Below are 24,020 nucleotides of genomic sequence, written 5' to 3' on the forward strand. Positions count from 1 at the left end.
CAGATGAACAAGAACCAAAAAAACCTGTGGACTATACTATTACCGATATAATCATAACAATAAGTCTTTCTTCTGCCCTTAAGAGCCCTATATGGGTGATTTAAAAAGTCCAGCACATCGTGAATTACAGTGTTCCTGCCAGTAAAGTGTTAGCAGATGGAAGTGACTGGTATGCAATGAGCGATACTTGACACCAGATGGCACCTGTGACGCACGCCAAAAGTCACAGCCTGCCTGCAGAGCTCAGTTTCCGGAGTGAGAAACGCTGCCTCCTGATTGGATGAAAGTACAGGGCCCTCTTTGTGCACCCCCTGCCTCCCTGCTGAGGAAATGTGGTCCGTACTGTTGCAACACAGAGGCCTGGGACGTTCTGAGCACACAGAGATAGTCTGATCCACTGCACTGACTGAACACATTGGAAATCACAGCTGAGATTCAACAGGCCCTACATCCATACTCTGCTTGTCACACTTCTGAAGTTTCATAGTGTGATGTGTTATCCGCAGTAGGAACCCTTGCGTAAAGCACACACACAGGCTCTCTTACTTTCTTTCTTTCTTTCTTAATGCTTTAAACTAATGCTTTGTTTATAGTAAGCAGGGAGAATTATTAAGATCTGAATCTAAATATAGGCTCAAAGCTGCTTTTAAATAGCAATCACAAGAGAGGGAGACCGTTCCCCCACAGGGGTTAGGCCTCATTAATAACAGTGCAGCAGCTCTGCCGAAACACCACTTATGAATCCGAATTGAGGAAGTAAGGGAATGGGTGTGGTACAAGAAAAAAAAAAAAAGTCTCCCTACATTCCTGTCACTCTCTCTCTCTCTCTCACTGGTTTAATTTCACATACTGAGTAGGTCAGAGGGGCTTGTGGTGGAAATGGGTGGGGTAAGATGACAGAAAAAGACCATTGCAAAAGTTCTTACTTCCTTTTTCAATTATTAAACATCTGGGTCAGTATGGTATCCCTAATCTCTCTCTTACACACGCACATCTGGACAGTGATCAGAAAACAGTCAGTCACTTTCACTGGCCACTCTGATCCTTGGTCTCTGAAAATCTCCCCTCACTAGGCAAGGGGTGATACTGTTCTCAAAGTCAGTACACTATAAGCACCAATTATTTAGAGCACTGTAACATACTGACCAACCGTGTGCCAAAAAACCTCAGCCCACCCAACAACTCTACAGGGGGTTGCGCAATGTTAAGGCCAAACAACAGCCTGATTTTTCACTATTACCAATTGTATTTCATCAGTAGGTTACCTGCCCCTCATTTTTACACACAACAGCCACCATAACCACAGCCCTAGCCAATACAAAAATGTTCAATGAACTCGGTAGAAACAACCCTAACGAAAGCCTAAGCTTACTGGGGACTTTAACCCTAAACCAGACCGAAATGTAACCCTAATTTGATCAAATCATTTTCTAAAAAAATGTAGCTGTAAGACCATTCCTAACTTCATTTGCAACATTTTTCTTAAAGTTCTAAGTCTTCAGATATGGCAATAAAGTAGCCTAACACCTTAATAATATTCAGTATCTTTATTCTCAACCGTGACATTGCAAAACAGAATGAAACCCCTGCACATAATTGTATGTTAAGTAGGTGAGGCTTAAGCTGGAAAAGGTTGTGAAACACTGTTGTTACAGATGATGCATCTGTCTAGCTCCCCAAATCACTTTGTCACTCTCTCAGCTTTCTCTGCATATTTGTCGCTACCCCCATCACTGAGCTCCATCTCTCTTCCTTATTTCCCCCCCTCCCCTTCTCTCTCATCTCTGAACAACAGGCGAGTATGAGCGCAATACTTAGTCGTCCAAGGACTTCCTCTCTAAGCCACTTCCTGTGTCATTACAGTGGAGACGGTGCTGGCAGCTGCATCTGAGAGCCGAGCTAATCAACACTCCTCAGCACAGGCCTGCTAATGGAGGGAGAACCACTAGTCGCCCCGGTCACACAACACACCTCCAAGAAATTTGCAGGTTCCTTCACGACGCGACAGCCACCTGTACGTACTTTGGCTCAAAGACCTGTACTTTGGACTGTGGGAAACTGAGAATTATTGTCACAGACAAGCTTGTTTTGAACCCCTCAAGGCTAATAACACAAACTCCACAACAAGGCTTAAACACGAGATCAGGCTCCTCCTTCCCAGCTATTGATACAGTCACGACCTAGTGCTACAGTACACAGTCAGGCCTATCATCCGCATTAATATCCTGACACACACACACACACACACACACACACACACACACACACACACACCGCTGTTTTCACACAGGGAGGGGCTCGATTGGGTAGCTACAATTTTGGAAGCTGTTTAACTTGTCTATATAAGGAAACAATTCAGACTAGACTTTTAGTCCCAGCCCCTCTGGACTGTTGCTTGGGACAAAGCTTTTTTTTTAGCATTGCTTTTTTTTTTTTTTTTTTTTGAACACATGTTAAGGAAATGGTCTTGGCAACAGGCAACTGTCAAACTACCACTTGCTGATAACGGGGCCCAAAAATCTATCCTGGCAGGCATGGAGACGCACTTTGAAGGAACACTGGTGCTCCACAACATGATGCCACTGCAGACCCAGACAGGACAATGAGCGCTGCGTAACAGTCATGGTGACATCATCTCGACCAGCTCTCTTCACCGCTCTACACTGGTACAGAGATTGGAAGATATTTTTCTGGAATGATTCACAAACAAAAAAGAACCAGAAGTATTCCATATTGTCCACTGCACTGAAGTAAAAGAGTTGTTGCTTTAGACCAAATGTGAAAAACAGAACAAAACACTAAACTCCAAATCCCGAAACGGACACTTTTTCCGTTTAGTCACGCTGACCTTCACATTTCTGCCTCGAGACGCCATCCCATGAAATAAATTAAATAAAATGAACAACTTGGAATGGAAAGATCAGCTCACAGTGCAGTCACCGACACACAGCCCACTTGGAATCGGCATGGTTTCAGATTGAACCCAGTGCTCCCTGACCCTCTCCTTCACCACACACTACATCGTACATTGAACTGCTTGCTGCCTCTAGTGTGAAACACACAGACGCAGCAACAACCAGATGTGCAGCTTACAAGACCAGAACGTCAACTGGCTTGGTTTCAAATCAACAGGAAACCTCCTCTAAAAATACCACACTTGTAAGGTACTCTGCTTCACTTTGACTTCAGAAGAACCCAGAGCCAACCGTGCAGTACAGATGCACAGGCAGGCAGGCATACACTCCAACCCCCTTCAGACATCACAGAGGGTGGTGAAACGATGATCTATGCAAGCCACTGCCCTCTGTCATTCTACCCAGGCCCTTTGTTAACAGAAGCACTTTCTATTTTTTTTGCAGGCTTTATCCTACAAAACAATTGTGATGTTTATGTAGGTGCATGAAGATGTGCTGTTTTAACTTATTTCTCCTTCAAATCTGTATGAACAGGCACCTTATGCAAAATGTTACTGGATTGAGAGAGAAAAAACTAAAAAAAAAAAAAAGGGAAAAAATTAATAAAACTACTCAGGAAGCAAATAGTTTTATCCCAATCATGTGGTAATGTAGGCCTCTCCAAGTCCCTGTTCTCCAGGATGGTTGGCACTATAAATGACGTTTAAGCCTGGCTTATTAGACAAGGCCTCCAGCGGCTACCCTGCTGTGCAACACTAAAGCTATCCTGCTGCTGCTTTGATGTCTCTCACACTTTCTCCTCTGTGAGTCTTGTATTTACAAAACAAAGACTCCAAAGAACAATTAAGGATCGAGGGTTGCAGGACCAAGCTACATACGTGTGCCTTCTCCCTGCGGGCCTCCAGCAGCTTGTCATAGTAGTGCTGGGCCACACTTGGGTCCACATCCGACAGCTTGGCCGCTGGGTGTTGCAGGGCTGCCAGGGTCTTCTGGACATCTCCCTCATCCAGAGCCTCATTGATCTGCCCAATCGCCACAATCCCTGCCGGAGATGGAGAGGAAGGGAGGGAGAGGGGGCGGAGATGCGTTTGAGTCGCCAGCCATCTGTGTTCCTCAAAACCAATATGCAACTCTTTCAACTGAATGCAAAGCTAACCCCCACCCCTCGCTCAGTCTGCACAATGGCAGCTCTCTCCCCAGACACTCACTCTCGTGCTCCTCCTGCACGGTGGTGTTGACCAGGTCCACGCACGCCTGGATGTCATTCCAGGTCAGGAAGTCGTTGCCCTCTGCCCGTGCTGCCGCCTTCAAGCGCATCAGCTCATCCATGTACCTGCAGGCAACACGGAGTCGGGCTTGTCATCACCGTGTTAACTTAACATGTGGGGTACAGAGGAACTCTGACCCTGCATCACAAACCACCTGTTTTACTGAACCTCACCGTTTTAAACGCACTCATAATTAAAAAAACTAGCTCTCACAGTCATAAGCTACAGCTACAATCAGGTGTGCAGTACAAATGTTAGGACTGCTCTAACTGCAAAATGTCTGTAGTTAACCCTATGGCCCCAATACATCTGACTGCCTTCCACTTCGATTACAAAGCACTTAATCTCTTCTCTAGACCCCAGTCCGTCTGAAAACCAGTGCAGAGTATCAGTGCAGCCTCCGCCAGTCCTACGCCCCAGTGCAGTGGGCCTCACCTCTGGGCGCACTCGTCCTCCACGTTGCTGAGGCCTGTGACTGGGCTCTCCAGCTGCTTCCACACCGCCTGCCTGTCGCCCACATCCAGGCCTCTGTTAATCAGCACCACGGACGACAGCATCTCCACAGCAACTTGCAACTCTGCGTGCGCCAGGGTGCCCTGCACAGCGAATCACAACACAGTCTGAGAAACGCACTTCACGTGTAGGGGGGAATCTGTCTACAGGCAGGCCTTCCTCATTCTGTGCCCTTCATGTTCTACAACTGTACTGTTTATCTGGTACAGTTACAGGGGGGAACCACGTTATTCTTGGAAAAGAAGCACAATGCAAGGTGTAACACTAACAGGACTCGATTTACCAAAGGTTTCATGGATTTCATTCTACAGCTGATACAGCCATTTCTCAGGGGAAAAATAGGAGACACAAAGGTAAACTTAGTTGCGCGTTATTGATAATGGTGGTGAATGTCTGGTGGGGATAGGACTATGTGACAGGGAATGGCCATGCAAGGGGTGTGTGGCGACCTCTGACCTCTGAACTCTGCAGCTGCAGGGTGGCAAGCTCGTGCTGGTACAGCTGCGAGGCTGTGGGGTAGACCTGGGGCAGCTTCGCATCAGGGTGCATCAGCTCTGACACCGTGTCCTCTGCCACACCCGCGTGGATGGCAGCGTTAATCCTCTGCACTGCCTGCAACACTGAGAGAGAGAGAAAACGCTCATTGGAACAATATACCAACACTGCACTGACCCGTCAGAGAGATCAGAAAGGGGACATACGTCTCTGATAGCTAGCTGCATCCTCATTGGCCAGCTCCACTCCACTCTGTAGCTCATCCCTCGTCAGCGACTCTCCAGGGTAACTCTGGGAAAGGAGATTTACATTAGGAGCGTGTCCACAAACCGGTTTTTGCCCATTCCAGTAACATTCAGCTGCTTTGAAAACTCTATTGAGAAGTTTTGTGACAGGCAGGGGGTCCTACCTGCTCTTTGCTCTCCCGGTCACCAGTGAGCTGCTTGTGGTACCACTGCTTGTTTGGGACCTGCAGACCTCGCAGACCCAAAGCCTGGGAGCGGAGTGCGTCATACAGCTTGTCCTCGTCTCCACTCAGCAGACCCTGCTCCACTAAACCCAAGGCATTGGACACTGAAGGAGAAAGAGAGGGTGGTGAGGGGGGAGCCTTGTAGACCATAGACACTGGAGAAAACAAATAGATGGCGGATATTGCAGTCCAATTTATAGCAGCCGGTCGCAAGACAGGAGTCTCAGCCATGCTTCCACATTAGATGCCAGTGATGAATTATCGCTGCAAATGGCCCTTGGATATTTGTATAATATTTGCATGACTTATTATTCAAATTGATCTTTTTGGCCTTTTACACTCTTCTGCTTGTTCAGGCACTTATTGATGTAAATGCTGTGGTGTGATCGTGTCACACCCATGAGGAATGTGAATTTGAACGGAGGTTCTTATAACAGCGGCGTAGGGCATCAACAGCGTCTGATCGACTCGCTCACCATTCACTTTGTTGATGTTGCCCTGGATCTCGGCTTGGGTCAGCAGCTCCTCGTACACATCACGCTCCTGCTCTGAATTCTCCCCTGCCATCTGCAACAGCATCCACGGAGAGAGAGAGAAGGTTTAAAAGTTTATTTGCAAGAGAGTCCATGTATGCATGTGCGTGTGTGACTGAGTGCAACAGAGATAGATATGTTGCCAGAACTCTAGACAAAAACCCTGCAAACTCTCGGCATATGAATAAATAACCAACCAACCACACCAAAACAGTATTCAGTGACCTGTAGCTGTCTGGGCTCTAGCTAGGCACACTGGAGTGGGCAGTGTCGGGGTGAGATGGCACAGAGTGCAATGAGTACCGTACCCGGTTCCTGGCATTCGACACTTTCTCCTGCTTGGCCTGGAGCAGCGTGTCTTGATAGTGCTGGGCCAAGCTCTCGTTGATGTTGAGCAGCATGGCGTTGGGGTTGCGCATGGCGGCCACAGTCCCCTCCGGCACCCCATGGTCAATGGCGTCGTTAATGGCAATGACTGCTGCATGCACTGGAATGGCAATGGGGGGAGGGGCAGGTGAGTGGCAAGGTCACTGGAACCATATGGCACCAATGTGTGCCTTACCACAGTTATGGAGCTCAGCAGGGATTTGATCAGGACAATGTAGATTGGACACTGCATTTGATGCCTTGTCATTCAGTTAGTGTGATACTAAGGAGCTCTTTTTTCTAACGACACTTTACCTGATCACATGAGGCACTGAAATACACTAAGGTTTGTATGCAATCAAAACAACACTTAAAAATGTAATGAGGTTTAGGTAGGATATTATGTTCTGACGTAAATATTGTTTAAGTTATTGTGATTCCATACTGTGTGATCTCATTGTATTTATCTTACCAAGTTATTTTGCTTTACTTTTCCTTTTTTTTTTTTTTTTTTTCATTCTTCTTTTAAAGCAGGCAGGTTTCCAAATAAATTGCCACTTTAATAAACCATATGAGAAGCAACAATGTCCCAATTAGTGTGGCTGGTAATGGAGACTGAAGAACGCCCATCCCAGAAAACAGAACAAACATCGCAGAACAACAGGAAATCCCTCCTCCTTCCCCCAGGAGTGTGACTCACAGGCAGCTTCATCCACGGAGAGCTCATTGGCCAGGATCCCGCCAATCTTGCTGAAGGCGGGCATCTGAATGCCGTACTTCTCCAGCTCACTCTTCATATTGTTAATCTCCTCCTCTGTGAAGTGGAGGGATGGATGGGGAGAGAAAGAGAGAGAGGTAAGATGAAGGTAAGTGATCGATTCAGTGGGTGAAAGAGCTAAGAGCGGTGTAGTTTTATCTGAACATGTAACCTCCACCCTTGACTGTAGTGGGCACAGGTGAGAAGGTGAGAACAGTTCTCATGGCTTTACTATAATGTAGTAATAGTGTGCCGTGAGGTTAGCATGCATCATGTCGCTGTGGGCTGGTGTGTAAATCATGGGAGGTGGGAGGACCTGGAGCTGGAAGGGGACTGTTTTCCGTTTTAATAAACAACTCCCCAGCCCCAAGCTTGGCAGGCTGACAGAAAGAGTGCAAGGGGGGGGGAAGAGAGAGAGAGAGACACACATAGGGCAACGCAAATTACAGGAAACGTTCACACAATCACCAATGCGTTTCACATCACCGGTTGTGCCTGTACTAATCCCCCAACACACACACACACACCTCCCTCCTCCCCCCTGTTGCTTTAACCCCTATGCTGCCTGTTGCTGGAACAACTCTCCCAACACTGCTCCTACACCTGCCAACACTGCCACAGAGCGGGCACTGGGCACACCAAGGGCACTCACCTGTGAAATCTACCTTGCCATACAGGTCCTGGATCTGAGGGGCCAAACCCAGCTTGAAGAGGTACAGACTGAGAGGAGTGTGTGAGAGAGAGAAAGGGGGTTAGAGTGGAAAATGGACAGGAAACAACAGAGGATTTCCACAGGAGACCCAGCCTGCTGTAAAGGTGTGGGTTTCCAGTATGGGTCACAACAGGGCAGGTAAGAATAATACGTACACACAGCACGAAGGGCTTGGGCTTAATGACATTTTGATTATACATAAGCCCTGTATTTTCTCTTTCCAAATACATTTACTTTAGTTTTAGCCCCCCACCCACCCCTCCAAAGAGCGGACAACTCCTTCCTCTGTCTCCTGCCCCCAGGGGCCTTCTTGTTTTCCCTGTTCCAAAATGAAAGCTATGTCGTGACCTTTCAGCTGGAAGGCCAGTTTTTCTCAAGTTTGGCAAGTGTGTCAAATTCTTTCAACTCAGTCAAATCGAATACTGAGAAACTCCTCATCTGCACAGTAAGGGGCATCTTCAAAGCACACTGTCGAGATGGGTGTAAACTCAGAGCAGGAACGCTCACAGAAATCCCCTGCCAATAATAGACAGTATGACAAATTACTACAGAATTAAATAACATTAATGAATTCTGGGGAGAAAGAATATTTCACTTTGCGAAAAGATGGCTAACTTGTGTAATTTCAGACAAATAAAAATCATAATCACAATCCTCAGATAACTGCCTGCGAGTCATTCCACAGTCTCCTCACTATCCCCCAGGGACTGAGGTCTTCTTGCTGCACCCCTCGCTGCTCTGTTACAACTCTGTATACAGCACATGTGGGGCCTTTCCTACATCTTGCAACCAGAAAACTGCAAACTTCAAACTTCACTTCCTTTCTCTCTCTTTTCCCTTCCCAGTGGTGCTGCTGGTATAGGACAAGCCTAACTCTGCAGTTAATGCTCTTCATGGAGGTAAGTACAGGAGGCAATAATGTGTCCGGCCTAAACAATGAACTCAGCTGTGCGTGGGAACTATAGGCAAACATTGGTAACATTCTTGTACTATGACAAAAGGGAAATCATAAAGCAGGAACACAGCTTAGGTATCTTGTCTGTAGCAAGTTATTTAATACATCACTATTTTCCCAGCACGTCAAACTAACATCACCAGAAGATTATTCAACAACCGCCAAAGCAGAACGGCAAGCCTGGCTCCCACATAACTTCCTGTTCCACTCCTGCTTGCCTCAGGGTCCTTTCTCTGCACTCACCCATGACTGGCCCCAGCTGACTGGGAGGGTGAATGTCAGGTAAGAGACACGGTGAAATGCCAAAGTTCCAAAATAATCTTACATAATCTGAGAAGACCTGCAGGCGACTGGCCCAGAGTATGTGGATTGGCTATTATGGGTCTCTAGATATGTCTCACCACTATCTGTGGGCCACTTGGTCAGGCTACCTGTGACAGCCAGGGCAGAGCGGTCTACACCCTGCGATGCGAGATCAGGAGGCGGCCTATATAGTGGGTAGAAGTAGGTGGAAAGTATGGCCTCACATGCTTGTTTATGGTCTCGAGAAATGCTGCGATACTTAGCTTCACACCCCTAATGAGCTCCACTATCAGGAGAGGCATTTCTGGTTTTCCTCATCCAAGGTCATTAAACTGTCAGAACTCTCAGGGAGGAATTTGACATGTGTGAACACGCAGATTCAGTGTGACTTGGGGAGACCAGGACAGGCCTCAGAGGGTCAGGAGGAGCTCAGAGGCAGTTTTCATACTGTAGGTACTCCAGCTCTTGTTCCCTTCAGTCACTGGCTTCCACAAGTGCATGGCAGTTGCCTGTGCCAATAAGAGGGTGGGGGGCAGACAGGTACCTGAGAGCATGGATGCAGTAGATGCAGCGGGGCATGTTCTTCCTGTCGTAGATGTCTGTCGTTTCCGGGTAGAAGATCTGAAAAGAAGCAGATGCGTTGTGCTGTTCAAAGGGGCGTTTTGTTTTTGGTGAAAGAGGCTTGGGGTGAAGTCATAAATGCGTCCCAGCATGCCACTAACACACACTCAGCTCTGTTGCAGTCCCAACACGCTCCCAACAACCTCTATAGAATACTTATCACCCAGAGGTCTTTAGAGGACACCTAATCACCTTTGGCAGCCCAATCTCAGTCATGGCGTTCAACCACTGGATCACATTGTCTGTGTGTCTGAAATGGAGACCGGTCGCCTGCAAGAGGGGAAAAAGAAAATACATTTATTAATCTCATCATTGATCTCACTACAGACAAACGTCACCCCTGTCCTGGACCCTCACCTAAAACACAAGACACTCTCTCACCTTGTAACGCGTCTGCTCGCGATCATAAATCTTCTTGATGGACACTGTGCGAGGGGCAAAGAAGTTGCCCAGCTTGGCCAGGTAGACACCATTGCGCAAACCCTCCTCCAGCTCCGTGGTGGGTGGCAGCTCCTCGTCTAGACAGGCCTCCATCCACCTAAAGGGGGGACAAAGACAGGCAGAGAGATAAGCTGGGGGTGTGGAGAGATGAAAAGAAAGAAGAAAGCCTGTTTGGAAATGGGAGAAATGTTGACCAGATGGTATTGGGGAATATAGAACTGGTTGAATGTGAATAAGTGGAGTAAGACCGGTAGAGCGTGTGCAGCAGGGGATTGGGGTGTAGGAAGGCTGGTACTGCTGTAGGAAGTGCAACAGGTAAAACTATTACAATCCTGCCACTCCTCTGGCTTCTCAGTAGAGTATAAAGCCCCCCTCCCCCGACAATATATTGAATACGTCGATCACAACCAAATCTGTTCTTCACAAAAGGTATGTGCCAACAGCAGGTATGCTTTTATGAGTGAAAAGGCTTTAGTCTACCAGGCATAGTGACCTTTAGAGCTACGCAGTACTCTGCATTCTTGAGAACTTTTTCTGCATTGAAATCTGACCAACACATTCCACCTGTATCAGTGCAGGGCATGGTCTTACTATCAGCATTAATACTTGCAGACGGGCGCAAAGCAAGCATTCAGAGCCAACAGGAAGAAGTGAGGATATCAGTTTTAGTTTTCTAAAAGACTCAAGTTCTGGCTGTTTAATTCATAAAATCTGTAACATCTGTGACTCAATATATGCATCGTCCGAGTCAAAAAGGAAGTTTGCTTTATCTTTATCATCAACACACATACTAATATTGTAAATCCAGCTTTATGTGGTATTGTTTCAGTTTTATTAATTTATATCTTTTGTTCCATTTGCGTATTTTAAATGCCAGAAACCCTGATCTCTGATAGTCTGGCTTCATTCCACACAAGGTCAAGCATCTGGGGAGATCTTGATATGCCAGCACATCTGTGTCTGCAGGGCACATTCTTCAGCTGCCCCTCTCCCTCTACCCCTCCTCTGAAGCATTTCTGACCAAGGCTGCCTAAAACTGAATCCTGTTCCCATTTCATAGCTACTTCTACCAGCAGGAATCAGTTGTGTACCACGTGCTCGCTCTCTCTCGCATCAGTTTTCCCCTGCGGCAACTGGAAAATCCTGGAAAAGCCAGTCTGAGCTCTTGCTTACACTGCTAGGCCCTGAGCCCTGCAAACACTGACTCCACCCTCAGCGCCAGACATAAGCTATCGTATCCCAAGCAAAGAAGCACAATCAAACACGTTCACACATGCATCCACTGACACACTGATAAGGCCATACACCTCCCAGAAACAAGGCCCTTCACACAGTCACTACAATCCTGTAGAAGATCATTGACAAAATGCACCTGTTTCACCATCTCTGTGCTGATCTCAACAGGCTTAATGCCACCCTGGGAAAGCAGTCTCTCTCGCAAGCGTTTCACCTGCCTACTCACACCCACAGAAACACCTTAAGATACATCAGGCAAACATCAGAAGGATTTAAGAAGGCACTAAGTGCAATTTCAGAGGCCAGTATACCAATGTGTAAAATAGGAAAAAGATTGTGTCTGTTAAGCTAAACCAATCTTGCTTTTTCTGCATTTGTTTAGCATTCAAGGGCAGCTATGAAATCACACACAGTAGCACCACTGGCAGCCCTGGGAGGATCAGTCTCACACTTGTACAGTAGCTTCCTCTGCCTGTCACAGGAAGCAGAGTCACAAACAGCTCAGGGGTCACTCCAATAGGAAGAGGGTGTTGACAGAAGACTGTCTTTTCAGGAAGAAATAAAGAGACCCGTCTCCTCCTCACGGACTCTCTCTTCCTGAATTCTGAGCAGTCATCCCCACTGCACCGCATGGAAGCAAACCCAGCCTGCCACCATGGAAATGGTCAGAGGGAACCCCGAAGCACTCTGCCATGCCTCCTTAGCTTCCATAATTCCTGTTCTCAGTGTGGGGCTTACAAGCATTTAAACCTCATGGAAACTCGTCTTGACTGGCAGGAAGTTGATTGTCCACCAAAGGATTAAGGTTATTCTTTCCACTAAAGGATTAAGGTCCCACCCACCTCAGTCTGTCTATAGTCCTTTAATTGGAATTGTGCAGTTACCAAGAGTGTTTGTGTATGGGAGACTTCATTAGAAATTTAATAAGGGGGGAAAAAAAAAGAAAAAAAGAAAGGAATTGGCTTCCGGGTCTACTATTACAGACGTACAGTATTAGATTGCATCAACTTTTTGCATGAAGTGCAATGGAAAACACAGCTAATGGAAGACGTAAGGAAAGGATGAGGAAATAAAAGGGGGGGAACATCAGGAATGTGCAGGTGAATATCAAGATGACGTGACATTTATTTGTAGCTTCACTCTGGCCACCTTCCAGGCTGAGAGAGATGCTTCCTCAAATGCAGATAACTTCCTGTATGGTGCCCTGTTGCAAAATCTCTCTAAACATGCTGTTAAATGCTAGGGTAGCAGTGTGGGGAGAAAGTGTAACATGGAACTTGGGCACTATGCCACAGCTAAACATCTGTGTGCAAACCTACCCAAGCTTAACCCATTATCTGCAAGCCTGGGGTCAGCATGTTTGAGTTCCGTTCTACCTGGATGGAAATCACAGCACATACCGTTTTGTTTACATAGAAAGGAAAACAGGGATGGGCCAGTCCACTAAAGACAGGAGCCCATTCTGTGAAAGGGCCCCCATTGTGTAAATGCATTCAAGTAGAAGTCAAATGGAAAACACCAGCTCAGAGTAGCCACCTCCTTTCCAATCAGCACTGTGAGCTGTGAGCCAAATACATACATATATATACATACATACAGCCTGGTAATTGTATGTATTTAGTTTATTTTCCAAGATTCTCATTTGGTAAATGCTGCCTGTGTTAATCTGAAGTCCACCTCTGCTTCAGTGATTTAAATGGTAAACAGGACTGTGAGAACAGCTCTGGCCACCTGGGAGAATAGCCCTGTCCCAAGAGCTCTCGCTCACAGATGCATGAATAAGACTGAGAGCACAACTCTATCTTCATTTTCTTTCCAGTGCCACAGCTTACTGCAACAAATGGAAAGAACCGTCTGCCCTTTAATTGAATAAGGTTCCCAGCCTCCTGGAATAAATGCACTCAACCAGACCTGAATGGCAAGGGGCTTTTAATAATAGCCTTCCTCAGCTCCCACAAGGGCTGCCAACTGGTAGGAGGTATCAAATGACATCATGGCCTACTAGCAATATTAAACTCTTTGAAGTGCCATTGTATTTTTTTTTCTCTTATTTGCATTAACAAATGTATTCTGTTATGATCAAACACCCTAGTAAACACCATCAATTCAAGCTAAATTGACCAATGCCAAAGTTTTACCGATATAATTTTAATTAAAAACTGTCAAATACAGGCATTTAGCTATACAGAAATACTACTGAAAATCTTTATTCTGGACTGTGATACTCACTATAGCAAATCTAATAACATCTGAAAAGATGGATACATATAATTCACTGTACAATAGTCAGTGAAAGCACTGTTCTGAATTATTCTTCTTCCGAGATGGAAAGGAGTCTTTAATTCCTGGATACTCCAGAACATTCCTGGAGGCTTGGTCACCCAAGCTCACACAGACACTTATCTGGGGAGGGTGGGCACCATGAGAGAGGACACTGAGCAATGCCACACTTGCAGCCTGCCATACAGGAGTGCCCATTCACACGGTCCCTTCCAGGCTCTTCCTGACCCGCACACTTCAGAGGAAAGAGAACAATCTCAGTCAGGGGCCCATCTGGATGAGGGGAGGCAGCAACCTGCTCTCCTGACACAGTACACATCTGTGAAGTCAATCTTTCCTCAGCAATAGAAACTCCAGATGTGGTTGGCTACACCAATCCTACAGGGCCTGCTGGTCTTCTCAGCTGGATTCTTTCAGGAACGAGGGACAGACACTGCAGTTATGTCTGCATGGGAGGACTAATCCCAAGGCCGGCCCCTCAGCAGCTACTCCACTTAACAGAAGAAAATGCCTGCTAGCTAACCATCCAGCTCAAACACAGCACCAGATGTCAACAGGCAATTAAAACTGTATGTTGTCCCCTGATAAAGACTCGGCTGGCTGTATTGTGCGTTCCTCACTAACCCATACTGCCAAGTAGAAAGTCGGGAAAAGCAAAAGGGAAAAACAAAGTGGTTGACTGTCTGAACAGCAAAAGGGCTCAGCCACAACGCCGACAAACAAATCTGAGCGGACACCTGGACGGTGTGCGGCAGTATCTTTATAATCCCTTCAGACTGCTTGTTCTTCTCTCTAGGGAACAAAACCGACAAGTCGAAGAGAGGAAGGTATTCACACTAGATGCACTAGGCCAGGAGGCTTCAACCAGCACTTCAAAACACTAATCTATATCTGTATAAAGCATCTGAATCACTGTGTGTAGAGGCATCCGCAAAATTAATGTAACAAATCAGAATAAACTTTATTGTGTCTATGTGTTCCCTATCCTGGTTGTACAAATATAGGCACTTTACGTACACTGTGGTGACATCATTATTATGAATAGGGCTGCGGCAATAACAGTCCTCAAGATTTCACTCACAATTAGTGAACGAAACTGACAGCCTCCTGGATCTCGATCTGCGAGACTGCTCACAAGCTTCCCGCTGCAGTAGCCAGGCAACGCAAATGAAGGTGATCAACAGAAACCGTTGTTTCCTGTGATGAGTCAGCATTCAGTGTTCGGCATCTGGTACAGGCCTCGCACTGTGGCTTTGACACACACCAACTGGACCAACTGTCTTCAGGCAATGCATGAATTATATCCATTTAAAAATAAAAAGACTTCCAAATATTTCCAACAAGCAATCTAAATTTGTGTTCCCTTCATACAATCACTCCTGTGTATCTGAGAAACTCAATCTGCAGGGCGGGCCGTTACAGACACATGAATGGCACCCTTTTCTTGCCCTTGCCTCATTTCTACAAATGGCTTGCTGGGATTACAGCGATCAGTAGTGTCAGACCTGTATTCATTAACCTGAACTCTAAGATACACTGAAAACACTTTTTCCACACTGTTTAAGCTCAGTGGAGGAAGACAACCGTGACATTTCAAGAGAACAGCAATTAAGTAAAAGTTTATTTCACTGAAATCAGTTCTTCAACATCTTTAGTTTATTTTAGTTTTACTACTGATCTTAAAGTAATCATCAATAACCATTGCAGAAGACTTGGGGCTGGCAGCATTTAAGAAATTGAGATTTGCAGAATCAAACTGATTGTTATAGAGCGAGACAAGATTTCTAGCATTATTCATTAATCATCTCCTTTTACATGATAACATCCTCACTGCTTACATTATTATTTACTGGCACCAAGACCTCGGTTCGCATCTGGTGGGGCTCATCTTAAAATTTACTACTTTCAAAACACAATTTTGCGAGAATCTTGTTGCCAGTTTGAACTCCACAAACACACACTGTGCAGATGGGGATGAGGTTTCAAAGAGAAATCTGGCAGTTCAAACAAATCTAAACCCACATCAGAGTTCTCCTGCCACCCACACACAGACACACCGCCAGTGTCAGGCATCAGTCCACATCACATTCAGCCTCTTCTCCCGTCTCCCTGTCCGTGCTCTGCACTGGCTTCACGGGCATAACCCCAGCCCAATTGAGAAGAAGGACACTACTGTTGCAAAGCATATTGGGTTTCTTTCAGATTGATTTCCCCCAACATGCCACACAAGAGAGTTCAGAAGAACAAAATAAACACTCTTAATTCAATTTGCTGATTTAGTGAATTTGTTACGGTGCATTTAAACAGAATCGAGCCTCTTCTCTGTATTTGCAGTAGTTCACTTACCAGTAGAATTGTTAAGAATAACCTTGACAAAAAAAAAATGTAATAAAAAGGCTTGTGGAACTTCACTTACACAGCTGGTTAGAGGTGGAATTGGCCTCATAAAAGAGCTCCTTGGGCAGTTTGATTGTGTGCTTTGTATAGAGCAGAGGCAGCATTGATAATGACTGCAAAGGACAGGTCAGCCACTCTGACACAGAGAGGAGAATTGAGAACTGTCTACAGGTGTAGCTTAAGGGCGTGGTCACCTCTCAGAGGCCAACCTTAGGCATAGCTCTTCATTAATCTGCGTGATGCATCTACAAAAAATAACTTCAAATGACGCATACAGGTATCTAGGTGTTATCTATGCGTTTCCATGAAAAGCCAGTTCATGGAGAACATTTAGCACCGTCTCGGAGGGACTCATGTTACGTGAGGCAGCAGAATCTCTCTTCTGCTGGATTAAGCTTAAAGCATCACATTAAAACCTTAACTGTTGCGAGAAGCTACCCACTCTCAGACACAAGCTCTTTACATCTGCTATTACAGCCTCCTCTTCCTGCTCATTACTGTGCCTGTCTGCATCACCCCTGAAGAAATATCTGACGTTTGTCATGAAAGCCGTCATCACCAAGCCCCCCGCACAGCATTTGGTAAATGAGAGCTCTTGTGTAATTACCCTCCCTAACTGCTTTCCAGTACAGACTGTTTACAGACCACACATACTTAAACCCTCCGAGCCCAGTGGGAATGTTACGGCGGCGCTCACTTCAGGCTGTCATTAGCGTCTGCGAGGTAAACACACTTGAAAGACCGAAACACTGGAGAGTCTCTCGCAGGTCGCTATGCAGGGATGTCTGAAACCCTACTGTCTACAGACACTGACAGCTCAGGCCCAGCAGGCTATGAGGGCTGGGGGTGAGAGCTGAGAGAGAAAGGGAGGGAGGGAGGGACTGAGTTTGGATTAGCAAGTACACGTATAGGTAGAGATGAGTGGTGAGGGTGAGAGGCCATGTCGGCTACAGGTCAGGCAGCACGGTGTAAAATTAATCAGATCGGAATTCCTCTTGAAGGTGTAGCTGGAGTTGAATGCAAACAGTTAAAATCAGAGGGTAAGAAGGATGGCTATGGCTTTTATCACTAAAGACTTTCTCTTGGATGTCAGTCTTGTAGCAGGTTTGCTGTGAGGATGACAGAGCAAGGTTTTACTGTGAAACAACCAAAGAGGAAGATCGGTGGTGCTGTGGCCCAGACAACTGTGTTGATACTGTGTGATACTGAGACTATTGAATAAATGTTCTTTTACTTGTCTTTCCTTCTAGCACAGCATATAATTAAATATTGGAAAGGTAAACAAATCCATCCTTATTTTGTAGCTTTCACAGAATCGGTGAGGCTTTGCGTCTCATCTCAATAGGAGCATCAGGGAACATTCATTACAGTGGCACACAAATCGAAATGACAAAAGACCAAAGTTAAAGACAGGAACTATTCCAATTTCCCTGATACCATGAAAAACCAGAGCAGATAAAAGAAGCAGATACTAGAAAGAATGTCAATAGTGAGAGGCTTGTCAAATTTGCTTACTGTCGAACACCAATCGTACAGTAAAAGAACAATGCAATTTTATTGCAGTTGTTTAGGCAAACACTGCACTCTTGGCATAGCTGGAGTCCAGGACTGCCCATCCAGGTAGAGTGTCACTCTTTGACAAATGTGTGCACACCCTTTGCAAACAGAATCCAGTTACCACAAAACATATTAAACTGATGAGTAGGAACGAAAGAACAATATAACCATAGTAACTAAACTAAATCTAGTCACCCTGCAAAATTGTGTTTTGGTAGACATTCTGCATTAAAATATATATATGAAACTTTACACAAGGTTTTCAAGAACTCAGGCTGAGGGTTCGACCACACCAGTGACTTCCCTGTACACTACACAACCAGTAATCTAGGCAGCTAAATGAGGACGATTGGGGACTGTGTGTGGTTTGGGACAGAGAAACCTCAGAAACTGTGACCCTGCAACAACCTCCTCGTAGGTTTGCATGGCAATAATATTGTGATCAGCACCTCTGTAGTGTACTGCAAACCTTGCTCAGTTCAACCACCAGCAACCCCCCGAGATCACACACGCACACCGGAATCAGTCTCCATGACAACTCTGGGTTTCTACAGCAACAGCGTGAGATAGGAAGATCTGCAGGGACTGACTCACTTCCTGTTGCATTCTCCCCTCCTCCTTTGGTGTCCGAGCCCACAGAGGAGCATGTGAGCAGCAGGGATGAGTGTGCAGAAAGGGCCTAGCTCTGATTAATGCAGGACCGAATTAAGAGCTCTCCACAGTCCACCATGCACATGCCTTTACCATCACAAATTTAGGAAATAAACTTTCATCAAACAGATCCAAAGCTATTAATACACCTGGCTTCAGAAGTCTGTTTCTGCAATACATCTAATGTTGTCTGAGACCGATGCAGATTAAGGGGGACTCGCACAGAACAGCTTTAGCTTCAGTATCGGATTCAGATAGTCACCTACTCAGGACCTCAGTATTAGTAGCTCTGCTCTCTCCACACAGGAGATTCGACTGGCTAATAGTGAGTCCTCGATTCAGGACCCTACAGATTGGTTGAGACTTGACTTCTGATGGCTTAAATTCAGCTCAGGTGACAAGTAATAAGTTTGCTTTTCTCAGTATTGCTCCCAATACACAACTCTCTGAGTGCAACTACAGACATAGCGCTGTATATTAAAAGCATAGGGAGCACTTGTGTCCTCTTTGACCAGGAAGTGCAGAACCCAACACTGCAGTTTCTGTTGCATACACACATAGGCTGTTATCCTTGGCATGATCTCTAAAAACAATACACCACAGACAGCCTGACTGCACCACCACCCTTGTCCAGGAACAGTCAGTCGAGCACCCATCCAGCGCTGCCATTTTACTTCTCCTTAAACCCCCAACAGGCCTCCGTGAGGCAAACAGAGCAACAATTAGCCGAGTGAATGAAGAATGAGCTCATTGCTTTAGCCAAACGGTTTGAAAAACAACATCAGCCTGCACAATACAATTTAATTTCCTTTCTGCTATAAAAAACAAAAACCAAGACAAAACAATGACAAGAGTAAGTCTCGGAACTGGCACAGCTGCAGATATCAACTCTGAATAAACAATTTGGTCTTTCAAGGTAGACAGCTGTCAGGCAATAATCAAAGTTTCCTCAACAGCCAGGCATATATCTATCTATGGCACCTATGACAGGCATAGCTAAGTGACTGGATGTCACCAGGAAGCGAGGCTGATAATGGCTTTGTTCTGGCCTGTTACCTCACATTACCTAGCAGCGGATCTAAATCTGTGCCAGTGTGTGGAACAGGCCGGGAGAGAGCAAGGACACTGCAGCTCATTGAACTGACTAGTTTACACAGCAACCCCTGGGCGCATTCCTCAGACTGCCGCTGTCACACACACACTGACACACCACAGTAGCGGACACAGCCGAGCCGCTGTGGCATTTATCCGATATCAACCCTATTGTGCAGGCTTGAGAATCCATGTTTGCTCAAGCCCTTGCGGTCACACTAAGCTTATGCGAGCAATCTCCCGGGAAAAAAACACAAAAGCTATCTTTGTACATCCAGAGTTACTATGTGTACAAAGGTGTATCTTGCTTGGCTTTTCAAAATCGGACAGGTTGGTACTCCTGGGCTAGGCTAAAAGCAGAACAGAGGCTTTACACAATATAACTACATTGCCGATACACAAATAGAGAGAACAGTTAGGGCTCTCTATGTGAAGGAACAGGACTCTAAAGCTTGAAGAAGCGGTTACACTCACAGTATGCAGCAGAACTGAAACCCACGATTGCCAGAGTGCCTTTCTGGGGGTCTATATTGGGGCGGACATTTTTCTCATTAGGAGTTCTTTAGCCTCCTCCGATTTAAGGTTCAATCTGGATTAAAAAGACTTGCTCCCCAAGGGCTTTTGTGATTTACAATCTTAATTCCCTCTCTCAGCAACCCTCCCTGCTGGCCCCGACGGAGGACGAGCTGCCCATTCTGCTCTTACCGCTTGGCCTCTTCCAGGTGACACAGGTACTCATAGGCCATGTTTTGCTGGCGCCTCTCATCCATCTCCTCGGCCGTGAGACGCTCCACCCCGTCCAGGACCGCTAGCAAACAGAAGAAAACTCATTAATAGTCTTTCCACAGACTTGCTGCACGACAGGCTGCCAGTCACTAAGCAAGACAGACTGCCAAAATCCCTCCATCTTCCATGGGGAAGAGGCAAAGACAGAGAAGACAAATCAAACCAAATGGTGCAACTCTGCTGCGAACTCACTTGGGTCAGTGAAGATAAACTGACATTTAATAATTCTTGTTAAAAAAAAAATATATATAATTTTTTTTTCTTTTTTCTAGTATTTAGTATCGTGTTCGTGAAATATGAACCAATAATGTTCTTTGGTTTTCCTCTCTTTGCAAGGTTCAAATGCCACTTTTTATACCTCTAATCACTGGGTATTTTTTATTAAGCTGTGGTTGAGTGATTTGTTTCCTTCATAAAGCAATACCCAAAATACATATAAGAAGCAAATAAAGTGAGGTAATTTTTCTTAATGAGCTTGCTAAGCATTTTTCTTTTCTAAAATGTATGAAGCAGTAATGTATGATATATGGATGTTATATATAGGATATATGAATAATGAGGATGTTTCCTTCCTCATTGCCCTCCAGCCTTTACCTTGTTTTAACCGTCATGTGGTCAGCTGGATGTTAGGGTTCACTTGAGGTTAAGATGTGCGATTTCAGTCAATTGCTATGTGGAATTTAGTTGTAATGAAAAATACTGGGTAAATGCAAACGCGCAACATATCGTGAACCATTCATGGGCCGGTCACCACTGCAGCATACTGCAAAAGAGGAAATTATTAAGGACTGTAATATCCAGAAAGAGGATAGTGAATTCCTGTTTCGTTTACATATCGCTGAGATCTGCAACAACTAATTTTACATTATGTTTAATTCAATTTTTCAGCATTTTTAGGTTAAGGTCTTTTAAGCTAATGTTGCTACATCAGTAGCTATAAAAGACATGTCTGCACAACCATTTATTATGCATTTCTATAACCTCCCTGTGCTCATGAAAACATCTGTGCTCTCCTGTATGTTAATGCATTGTACAGATATATGCCTTGGAGCAGTTTGTTTTCCTGTATGGCATCCACAAACACTTTGATGGGCTTGTGCTACACCACACAAAACACCTTCTGAACAGATTGTCAAACAGGAATGTGTAGAAACAGGTCAGCACTGTAACAATTTTCTTCCTCCACAACCTTCCTGCCAATCAATGGTGGAAAAACAAACAAGCAAGTAACTCCTAAAACATCCGCACTGCTGCGAGAGCTGCGATACTTCGCACCAAGTTGATTTGCAAGGGTCTGTTGAATGAGGTCTCCCTTTATCCTCAGAAATAACTTTTGGAGAGAGACTGGGGACTTTGGAGAGAGAGAGAGCGAGAGAGAGAGAGGGAGGGAGGGAAGAGGGCGTGTGTGTCAATGCAATATGGAAAGGGGCATCGACATTGATACGTTTTGAGGACTAGACAGCTTTCCAGAACCTAAATGCATCACTTTCCAGGTTTAAGGAAAGAAAAGCTACTTAATGTAGATGAAAATATGCAAACGATGGGTGTAGTGGATACTTTGAGGTATCCTTTCCACTATGCAAGACAGCGATATGGATGAGAACAGTAGTTTTGGCACTGAAACTGTGAAACTGTGGCAAGAACCAGTCAAGGGTACTGCACACTAATGTTTTTGTATATAACCACATAAAAAGCCCTAGTTTACTAAAAGGTGCTCACCATAGGCCCGTCTGCATAATAAACAGTACAATTTCACATTTGTAGATACTGTGAACACAATGAATGCACACAAATGGGGAAACAAGATCGACAGTGAGGCTGTATGACACTGAATCAAACTTAAGGCTTTTTACATTTTATGAATCATCAACGAAACCTGGCTAACAATTCAAATTTCAGTGAGTGCATGATTTTTAAAATAAGAACTGGCGAAAATAAGTAAAAGCTTGCGACCATTTCTTATTGGCATCCCTGTGCCAGTCCTCGGTCTGTCCGCCCGCTGACGCCCGGCCCAGTTTAACAGGCGCCGGAACACGTGTCGGTTTAACCGTCACACTGAGGCCCAAACCCGGGAAAGGGCGACTAGGAGCGGACGATATAAACCGATATACATCTGATGTCAAAACCGAAACAGCTACCGAGACCGGAAATAACTTCCCGCCTGCTGCAATAGAAATGTCGCCCGAAAGAGAGGTCGTGTTCGTGTAGCGCAGATTTCCGCAGTCCTGCACAATCCCAGCGATCCCATTGGTGGAGCGGCGCAGACCCGCGCAGAGCTGCGGACGTCTGCGCCACACGGACGCGGCCAGCGCGGCGGCGGCGGCGGGCAGGACACCTGTGCGGGACTCGGGACTCGGGACCCGGCGAGGACCACGTTACACCCCCGTTACCACAGTGTCCACCGGCTGAACCGACGGGACGGACCTCTTTAGTTTACCATCTGCTCCTGTGTTCATTTTTCATTTAAATACAGCCGTCTCCGTATTTGGCTACAGTTAAAATAGAGGGACAGCTATGAGCCAGCGCCCTTCATTAGGTTATCCGCCTAAACATGCATCATTACCGTGCAGTGTGAAGCGGCAGCCCGGGGTGACGTGTTCACGCAAGTTAAACGAAGTAATAATAAATGCATCAATAATAATAATTTTAAAAACTTAAAAAGCTGGGGAGGATAAATGTGCTTATGACAGACTCTGCCACGCATTCAAAGTAATGTCTCACAATCCACACTTATATTACTTTACTTTAAACACACAAAGTGTTACATGGTATCCTTTTTACCACCAATTAAAATGGGTGGCTGTTGGGAGAAGTAACTGTGAAAACGTGGACTTTTTCCACTGCGAGCGAAGAGCGCAGGCTGGGTGCTTTACACCTGGGCAAGGTGACGACAGTAAAACATTAGCAGAAAACAACAAGATTATTTAAGTGCATAAACTTAATAAAACATTGTTTAAAAAACGTAGCAAAGCACAATGCGGAAGCCAGGACGACTGCATGCGCGTTTTATAGTCGAGACAGAAGGAAACCCCTCGCCGTGGAGCCGCTGTGAAATGAAGACTTGCGGACCGTGGCGCTGCAGCAGCCGCTCAACCTCTCTCCCCCGGGGAGGGAAGCAGACAAAAACGGGAAAGTTGTGTAAAGTTAGTACTTACACCCATACCGCGGGCGGATCCCGTCTGCCTCGTCCGAAGTTGACATGTTTGCTGAAGATCCTGTCCAGCGCAGTCCGGGTTTCTGTTGGTTGGCGTCGGTCAGTGTCCTGCGACAAGCTTCGGTCTGGGAGGCGCCCTGGCCCCCTCGCTCTTCCACTGCAGCGCCTGGGTGTCTTTTCGTCTTTTCGTCTCTTCGTCTCTTCGGCAGCCCGCACTGATGTCACTGGGTGTGTTCCTTCCTAAATCCTGAACTATGCGCACCAGGAAACACCCATCAACACTCACCGCCCGCCCGGCCAGCGGCGCCCCCTGCTGCCCGCCCTGGGCACTGGCCGGTCCGAGATCCCCGGCTGACGTGCTTATTACAATGTGTTTTTGTAGTCTGCCGCTGTGCATAGTGGAAAAACGACGTCTGCTTATTGATGTACATTTTAAGCACTATGACGGAATATGTATTTGTTTAATAATAAAAGGATAACTTTAATCGAGACAATATTCCCCTTTATGTCAAAATGTGT

At 45.8% G+C, this 24,020-nt stretch overlaps 1 protein-coding gene across 1 annotated transcript in view; it reads right to left on the minus strand.

Moving 5' to 3' along the window:
- Nucleotides 1-23,755, minus strand: part of iqgap1 (IQ motif containing GTPase activating protein 1) — a 36,382-nt gene extending 12,627 nt beyond the window's left edge. The window contains exons 1-15 of the mRNA XM_066701568.1: nucleotides 23,503-23,755; nucleotides 20,267-20,369; nucleotides 10,289-10,445; nucleotides 10,100-10,177; nucleotides 9,831-9,907; nucleotides 7,969-8,036; nucleotides 7,260-7,373; nucleotides 6,502-6,680; nucleotides 6,137-6,227; nucleotides 5,601-5,764; nucleotides 5,398-5,482; nucleotides 5,153-5,316; nucleotides 4,619-4,779; nucleotides 4,124-4,248; nucleotides 3,794-3,957 (exon numbers count right to left, since the gene is read on the minus strand). Coding sequence (XP_066557665.1) covers nucleotides 3,794-3,957; nucleotides 4,124-4,248; nucleotides 4,619-4,779; nucleotides 5,153-5,316; nucleotides 5,398-5,482; nucleotides 5,601-5,764; nucleotides 6,137-6,227; nucleotides 6,502-6,680; nucleotides 7,260-7,373; nucleotides 7,969-8,036; nucleotides 9,831-9,907; nucleotides 10,100-10,177; nucleotides 10,289-10,445; nucleotides 20,267-20,369; nucleotides 23,503-23,548 — 1,776 coding nt within the window. The 5' untranslated portion in view covers nucleotides 23,549-23,755. The remainder of the gene's footprint in view (nucleotides 1-3,793; nucleotides 3,958-4,123; nucleotides 4,249-4,618; nucleotides 4,780-5,152; nucleotides 5,317-5,397; nucleotides 5,483-5,600; nucleotides 5,765-6,136; nucleotides 6,228-6,501; nucleotides 6,681-7,259; nucleotides 7,374-7,968; nucleotides 8,037-9,830; nucleotides 9,908-10,099; nucleotides 10,178-10,288; nucleotides 10,446-20,266; nucleotides 20,370-23,502) is intronic.
- Nucleotides 23,756-24,020: the final 265 nt, after the last annotated feature.

Source organism: Amia ocellicauda, chromosome 4 (genome assembly GCF_036373705.1).
Source record: "Amia ocellicauda isolate fAmiCal2 chromosome 4, fAmiCal2.hap1, whole genome shotgun sequence".
Classification (NCBI taxonomy): Eukaryota; Metazoa; Chordata; class Actinopteri; order Amiiformes; family Amiidae; genus Amia; species Amia ocellicauda.